Source organism: Lepisosteus platostomus, chromosome 4 (genome assembly GCF_059453375.1).
Source record: "Lepisosteus platostomus isolate fLepPlt1 chromosome 4, fLepPlt1.hap1, whole genome shotgun sequence".
Classification (NCBI taxonomy): Eukaryota; Metazoa; Chordata; class Actinopteri; order Semionotiformes; family Lepisosteidae; genus Lepisosteus; species Lepisosteus platostomus.
Window position 1 is genome coordinate 74,030,755 of NC_142614.1, and position 9,331 is coordinate 74,040,085.

At 39.8% G+C, this 9,331-nt stretch overlaps 1 protein-coding gene and 1 non-coding gene across 2 annotated transcripts; both read right to left on the reverse strand.

Annotated features, from left to right (window-relative positions):
- Nucleotides 1-277: 277 nt before the first annotated feature.
- On the reverse strand, nucleotides 278-7,227 carry cetn3 (centrin 3). Its single transcript, XM_088630669.1, has 5 exons — nucleotides 7,083-7,227; nucleotides 6,017-6,152; nucleotides 5,345-5,459; nucleotides 4,763-4,954; nucleotides 278-1,263 (listed from the first exon to the last, which is right to left on the reverse strand). The coding sequence occupies exons 1-5, from the start codon at nucleotides 7,097-7,099 to the stop codon at nucleotides 1,220-1,222; spliced, it is 504 nt and encodes a 167-aa protein (XP_088486795.1). The 5' UTR covers nucleotides 7,100-7,227; the 3' UTR covers nucleotides 278-1,219.
- A 1,612-nt stretch (nucleotides 7,228-8,839) lies between these two features.
- Nucleotides 8,840-8,912, reverse strand: trnav-aac (transfer RNA valine (anticodon AAC)). Its single transcript has one exon. It is a non-coding gene; the product is annotated as a tRNA-Val (tRNA).
- Nucleotides 8,913-9,331: the final 419 nt, after the last annotated feature.

The following is a 9,331-nucleotide window of genomic DNA, read 5'->3' on the forward strand; positions in this document are numbered from 1 at the left end:
AAGATTCCTACTGCTAGATTCTGAATACCACACTGCCTATGGTGCTATAATCCTCTCAAGCTTTCCTTTTTGTATTATAAAGCTTTTATGACATCAAGTCTTCAAAACATTGCCTATTTCATACTGATTTGATGTGAATTTTTCATTAGAAATCTAAGAATAAAGAAAAAGCACCATAATGTGTTAAATGTACACCTTTAAAAGGTGGTGTTTTAAATTGGGCTTATTGTACACTCATATGACCACTAATTGTTATTCAACTCAGGAAACAAAGACATTAATATAAAGATTCAGTTTTATTGCATTCTCCTTTTGATCTATTCATAAATATTTCATTCAAACATCTAGCAAAAATACAAAATATTATAATGAATACAAAAAATAATTCACATTTCAAAGCGCTTACTTTGAATTCCAAACAGTAAAGTAAAAATACACAATCTACCAGTCTCCATGTCAAATGGTTACTATTAGGTTTGTGACCTATGTTTTTAATGTCCACAGACAATGGGTAAGGTGATCTACTGGAGAATTGAATAATAACTAATTTAAGTAAAATTAAATACAATGACAGTTTTGGAATTAAAGAGATATAAACAATGTAAAGCCTTTTAAAGGTAAGAAATGTAACCTTGTCAGCCGTTCCCAATAGCACATAACAGTGTATCTGCCCGTCTTAAAAATCATGGACCGCATCCCAGTTGTGCATGCTAAGAAACCGAACATTTTCAATGCACTGAGGCTTGGAAGCACTTGGTGAACTTATACCATGCCAAGGAGCAATCTACACAGTGAATCTATTTAAATACTCTCTCATTACATTAGCTGACCAGGGCCAAGATGAGATTTGAAATCCGACTGATCTTCTAATCGCAAATTACAAACCCAATGTAAATGACGGGTTTTCATCTTGGCGGGCAAAAACTAGTTTGGTTCTTAATTAGTGGGGGGTTGAAAAGCTGATTAAATACAAGCCTGTGTTTTTAAATGGCATATTTACTTGTAACACTGTACATGTATATTTCCTTCACTTATGGTTTAGTGCTGATGAACAGCTGTCAGACTGTTTAAAAGCAACATGATCATGGTGTATTATCCACTTTTAAACTTATTTTAAAATGCCGAAAGAGTTAATTTGTTACACACAACAATAACCTTAAGAAGGGGGCATGAACAGCAACTCAGGATAAACCTCTTGTCCTGCGAGGTCTGGGTTCTTCTATGTGTCTCCCGTCATGATGGAAATAAATTCTTCTTGATTTACTGTAAAAATAAGAAACATTTCCACACACATTTAAAATACCAGTTATAACACACTGGGTTTGCATGACATTTCTCTTAACACTCAAATAGGAACAAAATAAGAGAATAAAATGTATAAGAGAATGAAATGCAGAATATACTGTAGCTTAGGAACATTCAACAAATGTGCTGGTCAAACTGCTGAAAACAAAGAATTAAAAGAACTTCTTTAACCATTTTGTTTGTTCTTTCAAAAAATGGGTAAATTAACAACATCATGGTATAAGTCAACCTGCTCATTCCAGATATTTCAAAATCAAAATTTAAAAATCTTAACTTAAGCAGATGTACACATTAAAATATGTAGTTCCAATTACCCTGGACAAATAGGCAAAATGCATTTCTACTGACATTTTCATTGGAACCTAAAATCATCCGGAAAACTAAGCAACATTAGGACTGATGCGGCTTTATGTTTTTGACCTTTGCCCTATGTTGAAAAGGGAGCAGAAAAGCTGCTGGTGATTCATAAATCACCTAAAACCATTGCCTTTTATTGCTGTTCAGTGTCACATCTCATAATTCTTTAAGGACTTACAATTTATAACAAAAAACTCCTTTGTTTTATTAAGGAAGTGTTAATTTGTAAACTATCACACAGACAACATGCCTTAAAGCCCTGCAGTTTGTTTCCACACTTGCTGGAGGAAGTAACTGTGCAGTAGTCCATCATCATAACTGGTGAGGATCCACATAAACAGTGGTTAATAATAAGATTACATATAAGGCCATAAAGAGTGATAGAGTTTCAGGCAGTGGGATTTAGGGATATTTATGCATTCCTTAACCCAGTTACTTCTGCCAAGAAACATCTCTGTCTGTTTCATTGACAAATTTTCAAAACACAAGGAAATTGCTAAATCTTATGTGGTTTTTCTGTGTGAAGACTACCAAAATCCAGGATAATCACCACCTCAAACACTTTTATTCTGCACAGTGAAACACAGATCAGAAATAAAACACAGCAAAATATTTAAGCTCAATGATGATTTGATAAGATGCATACCGTTTTGTATAAGTGGTGTGGTGTGTTGTAGTCATACTTACAACTCTCCCTCATTTTTGAAGTGATATTGAGGATCAAAAATATCAGTATCCTAAGGATTCTTTCTTAGAAACATAAGGTTTTTTATAGAATTCATTCAAAATGAGTTAGTATTTATATTGTTTGCAAGCTTAAAAACGAAAAGTGCCCACTTGTCAATTCCTGAGTAATTTCCACTTCCGTAGATTTTTCAATCGCAACAGTAAAGATAGAAGATATCAACAATATTACTGTAGCTCTATGGGAACCTACCTAAAGGATTGCAAACATGTATGTTTTACAGATTCATACAAGTCTTTAGATTGCCTCCCAATTTAAACATTTGCTAATATAGTACATTAAAACCCCCCACAAAAGTGTTTTGCATGTTTATACGAGCAATAACGTATAATAATGCAATTACACAGACACCTCCAAAATTACTGGCACACTCGACAGAGATGAGCAAAAAAGGCTGTATAAAATGAACACGGGTAATGTAGCTGTATTATAATTTTCCAACATTGAATAGATTTTACATAATGATTCAATGGAATCAACCAAAACGATAAATTTCCCAAAATATAAGTGCACAATTATTGGCATCCCTGTTCAGTACGTTGTCCGACCGCTGTCTCACGGCGAGTACCTGCAGCACCGGAGGGATGGCTGAAATCCAGAAGCGGGGCTTTGGGATTCTCCGAGGAGAGCCAAGGAAAACGAGTGCACGAATCAAGCAGGGCTGTCTGGGGTGTGCAGGCAGACCGGCTGCCAGGAGCAGGGCTGCTCTGGTATTCACATGGGCAGACTGCCGGCTTTATCTGCACATAGGCGGAGGTCTGCACTGATGAGGTCGGGCATGGAGCACCGGTGAAGCCATGATGCCGGCAGAGGAATCCTACTCCGTTGGGCCCCTGAGCAAGGCCCTTAACCCTAATTGCTCCAGGGGCGCTGTACAATAGCTGACCCTGCGCTCTGACCCCAGGCTTCTCTCCCTGTCTGTGTGTCTCATGGAGAGCAAGCTGGGGTATGCGAAAAGAATTCCTAATGCAAGAAATTGTATATGGCCAATAAAGTGATGTTATGTTATACCGTGGTTAATGATTAAATAATTATTAACCGGACAGACAAGCAGCACGATCTTGTCACAGACTCAGCTGGAGGGAAGGCACTTATGAGAATCGTGACAGTGATCTGCTTACAGCCTGGGTATAACACCCTCCCCCTCCCAAAAAGAACAGCACTGAGCCTTTTTGATAATGGTTTATGAGACATAAGAACATATTTGGAGGGATCGTACTTCATTCCTCCATACAGGATCGTTCCAGATTCTTGATATCCTTCAGAGTATGCTGACGGACTACCCTCTTCAATTCAAACCACGGGTTTTCCCAATGGGTATCAAGTCTAGAGACTGAGATGGCTGCTACAAAATGTTGATTTTGAAGTATCCTTGGAGCTGATATCTAGCTAGAAGATCCGCTCCAGGAAGACACTGGTTTTTGAGCAAAATGTCCTTGTACCTGGTCGAATTTGTGACCCCAATGACCTTAACACGGCCACAAGGCCAGCAAAAGCAAAACAGGCCCATAACATCACAGATCCATCATCATATTTTACAGTGGGTACAGGTGGCAATTATTATTATTGGGACCACAGCCACAGGACAGAGACACTGTTCTGAAGAACCTTCCTTCGAAGAACACAACCCCCCCCATGCTGGTGTGTGGCCAAACAACTCGATTTTCATCTCATAAGACCACAGCACTCCATCGGACTGGCATGGAGGTGGCGTCCAGTTGTAGATTTGAACACTTGTAACCCCAAGTTCTTCAAATATGTGGAGGATCTTGAATTTTTCTTTGCCTCTCAAACCATCCTCCTCACTCTCTTTTAAGTTCTAACGCAGTTCTACTTATTGTGAATTAATCCTACAGAACACCTACCTGGATATAGAGAAACACTCATAGGGCTACTGACATTGTAAATATGTTCACATTTTCAAAAACAGATCTATTTCAAGCATGACTGCTCCCTCCCACCACTTCAAAAGAAAGTACACCTCAAGTCATCACTGAGCTTAAATATCTGGCCTCTACATAAAACAAACAAAATCAGTCTCCTGCTGTGGGAAGCTCTGGTCAAGTTGATACAAAAAGATCCTATGTTCTTACAATGATGAGCAAGTAAACCGATCCCGTTTCTAAGAAAAAATATCAAGGTTCAGTGTAAGTCAAAGCTAAAATTATTTAAGTTTAGAAGAGCTCAAAGCATTTCATTATAAATCTTCAATTGTTTTCAAAATGTTCTTTTTTAAAAAACAAATCTATCCTTCTTACTAGCATTAGTGTTAATATTTACAAAATACAGCCTATTACTACACTGCTTGGAAACAGGCGTGATAATTTAAAATCTTCTACCAAAGATCTGACTTACTTTCCCCATCCCCGTCTTTGTCGAATTCATCAATCATGGCCCGCAACTCCTCATCGGTCATATTCTCCCCAAGTTCTCTGGCCACACGGCGCAGGTTTCTGAGACTGATCTTCCCAGAATCGTCATCGTCAAAAAGCTTGAAGGCCTTCAGAATCTCTTCCTGGGGATCTCGATCCAGCATCCAGTCTGTTACTGAAAATTGTACAAATCTCCACATGTAATAACAAAACAGGTCCAGTATAGGTGTGGACATGTAATACTGGAAACCTACCCAGCCGTTCTCACTTATACATTTACATTTTAACCCAGAACATGACAGCATTTTTTTGTCTAAAGCCTTATTCTCTGACTCGCCCAAAACAACTCCCTGGCTTCAAATTTGCATCAGCCAGAAAGGTCTAAGTTGTGGTTCAATCTGAAACTTTGTTCATTTCACAACAGCTCTGTGTTCAACATTCACTTTTATTATGTAAAAGAAAATTAAAGGATGTATTTAGTGTGTTTAAAGAATTAGAACTTTGTTTTTACAGCCACAATATTAAAGCAAAAAAACATATGGTATTTTAGAGACAGGTTTCTTACCCACTTCATTAAAATCTTCAAATGAAATCTTCCCAGTTCCTTCGCGGTCATAATCTTTGAGTATTTTTAAAACATCTGCTTTCTTCACATCAAAGCCTAAAGCTCTCATTGCAACCTTTTAAAAACAATGGGTGCTGCATTAGTGAGATTACCCTATAGTTGAGGATATCTTAATGATCTAGGGATTAATGCCAGAGGTGCACACCCTTTGCCTGTGTACCATAGATCCATTTAAGCATCACTCAATTAAAAACAAAGGGGCGTCTAACTAGATATTCCCTTCTTTTATCCAAAAGCTTTGTTTTTCTGAATGAGGATTAAAACCTATAGGAGCCCTTCAGTCCAATTCACTTTTCAATTCAAGTTCTACCTCCATCCAAACATCTAGAAAGAAAAACATTTTCATACTTGCTACCCATGCACAACTGAACTCTGGGGCCTTAAAAAAAACTGCATTAGGACAACTCCAAATATATTTCTAGTTTCTCTAGGATGATCATAATGCAAATTCCAGTCTACATCAGAATTTCATTCCAAAGTTGAAGAAACCCCACAACAATTTACAGTTATCATTTCCCTTTAACCAAAGCGAAGCCCCCAACAGTGCAGAAGACCGTTTCCATAAAGCCATGCCCATTTCCCTGTGAACATCTCTCATGGCTCCATACATACCTTCAATTCATGATAATCGATTTCTTTGTCTTTGTCAGTATCAAAGAGATCAAACGCCTCTTTTATTTCTTGTTTCTGCTCCTCTGTCAGCTCTCTCCTCTTCTTTTTTCTGTTTTTGTCGGCTGCAATCTCTGTCCTGAAAGGTGGAATTTGCAAAAAATCGCAGACATCTGGTGAGCCATGTGTTGGAGCTGCAGGAATCTTTAAATCCTGATTGAATTCACCCCATAATTGGGCTCAGAATTCCTTTGCCTGGAAAATCTTATCCATTTTAACGCATCATCGTGGTTAGGGATAACAGATAGAAATTTCTCCTTTTCACATGCAGATGGTTGTATGTGTAATGGCTTTTGTGTTGTTGTGTATAGACTGAAAAACGTTCAGAGTGTTCTATAAAATTAGCCCAGAGGCATAATTCTTATATTACATGTTGTTATACTACGAAACGAGATTCAATCCACCTAAAGACTTGACACCTATTTAAAAATGACAGATGGATGATAGATGATGGCTGTTATCTATGTGGTTTTCTGTTAAAATGACAGTATACAACTAGGTAAACATATCTTTTGTCAAGTGAAATATAAAAGTAACTGATCGTCAATGTTAATATAGTTTTGTTTATAGTCTTTCAATGCCGAGCCATTCTCATATTTATACAAAAATAAAAAATAATCCATTTGTCGAACAGATTTGCCTGCTTGGGTAACATTAAATATTATACCAAAGTCATCTTTTTTTCCGCCTCATTACATATGGGTGGGTGAGATAATGGATAAATGATCATTTTTTCTCTGTCTTTGTTGACAACATAAAGGCGACCACAAAGTTTTATAAACACTACCGTAACTCCCTGGCAAGAGCCGTGAAAATCAGTTTTGCTTTATCTCTACAATCCCTCACCCAAAACGTTTTAAATAACCGGAGACTGCAAAAACTATTCTGTTAATTAAAAACACATCTGACATTTATCTCCTCGAAGCCTTTAGACATTTCCACTACCCACCTAAATAAAGGAAGACACACACTCAAACACTGAAAAGCTGAAAGGTTAACGTTTACATACCTCAACGACAAACTCATTGTTTATTTTTAAATGTCTCTAAAAGCCGAAATACACTTAAAAAAAACAGATAACTCTCAACCAACTGTAATCTCTACCGCCAGATGTCGATTTCAATACAATACAAAGACCCAAACAAATCCTTCAACGGCCGCCCACAAACTGATTTGTTATTGGACGGAACTGTTGTGGGGGCGTGTCAAGGAAGACAACTAATATCATGATTGGTCCTTTACTTGTCAATCAAGACGCTTTGCTTGTCGTTTGGTTGTAAAGCAACGGTTTTACCCAGGAGCCTTTGGGAGGGACTGAAGTTTGAGTGACTGGAGTAGATGTTTGCTGGCAGTATTTTCTTAAACGTGCTGATTGATTAGTCGAGATTAGCGTCTCAACACGGTGTTTTTATATAAGAAATCTAGCAAGATACTCATAAAATGACACTTGAACTAAATTATGGAAATTAACGTTGTCATTTTTTTTTGCAATACGTTAGACTACTGAGTAAAACTGCTACAACATTATCACAAGATAATTAAGGTTAATCATGATCTTAATCATGAATTCAAGTTAAAATTTGTTTCTTTATCGTTGCTTTGCAACTTTTGCAAATACATCCACGCACTGCACAAGCAACACACTGCACTGATCATCCTGTATTGCAGTTTTCCCAGGCAGAAATCACCTGATATCTTCTCTGGCAATCATTTGATTTGCTGAAGCTCTCTCAGTTCACTTGTGGCTCTTGAGGTGACTGCAGCCCCCCATACAGAAGCTCAAAATGTTTCCCAGCCAGAGAGAAGCACTCCCTTTAGTAGTTCAAGTAGGGAGCTGCGTCAGCAGGCGCAGGCTGCAAAGGAACAGGTAAAGGTTTATTCCCTGCTGAAAAGAAACGCAACGTCTCGGCTTTCTTCAGGCATGTCTTCTTCCTATCCCCACAAAGCAAAGCTACCAGCCAGCAGCCATATCACCCTGCAACTCACAACTGGCAACCCACTGAAGCTAAGCAGGTGTGAGTTGCAGGGTGATATGGCTGATGGCTTTGCTTTGTGGTGACTCGTTCAATGACAAAGTTAAGTATGGCCAACATCGAAGCCAACCTGGATGGGAGACCTCCTGGGAAAAACTAAGGTTGCTGCTGGAAGAGGTGTTAGTGGGGCCAGCAGGGGGCGCTCACCCTGCGGTCCATGTGGGTCCTAATGCCCCAGTATAGTGATGGGGACACTATACTGTAAACAGGTGCCGTCCTTCGGATGAGACGTAAAACCGAGGTCCTGACATTAAAAATCCCAGGGCATTTCTCGAAAAGAGTAGGGGTGTTACCCCGGTGTCCTGGCCAAATTTCCCATTGGCCCTTACCAATCATGGCCTCCTAATAATCCCCATCTCTGAACTGGCTACATTACTCTGCTCTCCTCCTCACTGATAGCCGGTGTGTGGGGAGCATTCTGGCGCACTATGGCTGCCGTAATGTAATGTTTCTTTATTAGCCCTATACAATTTCTTGCATTAGGAATGTGTCTTTTCGCATACCCCAGCTTTTCTCCAGGGAGACACAGACACAGAGACAGGGAGAGAAGCTGGGGGTCAGAGCGCAGGGTCTGCCATTGTACGGCGCCCCTGGAGCAGTTGGGGTTAAGGGCCTTGCTCAGGGGCCCAACGGAGTAGGATTCCTCTGCCGGCCACGGGATTTGAACCGGCAACCTTCCGGTCACAGGCGCAGAGATCCTTAGCCACAGAGCCACCGCTCCGCCCTAAGAGGCTGTTTCCGCCCGGTCTCGAACCGGGGACCTTTCGCGTGTTAGGCGAACGTGATAACCACTACACTACGGAAACCTAGGTGGATGCTGCACATTGGTGGTGGTGGAGGGGAGTCCAGTGGTGGTGGAGTGTCCAGAAAAGCGCTATATAAGTTTAAACAATTACTATTATTTCTTAAATTTACATTTCTGATGCACTATAGTTTGTGTAGTGACTTCATGAAGAAGGCAGTTTCTTGCTTCATTCGTTTTAATGTCCCTGTTCTGTGCTTTGGCAATTTCTCCCAAAGCCCTGGCACTACTGACGGAGGAATCTGCAGAGACACTTCCCAGTCGCTGTAATTGACACGAAGTGATATCCGTTAAATATAACATCAGCGGCTCTCCTGCTGCGGCTTGAAGGCTGGCCTTGACAGACACTACCCTGGCCGCTAAGTGCTTCGCCGGGACAGTGCTTAACTGGGTGGGACAGATCGGAGGAAAATCGGGTTGCTC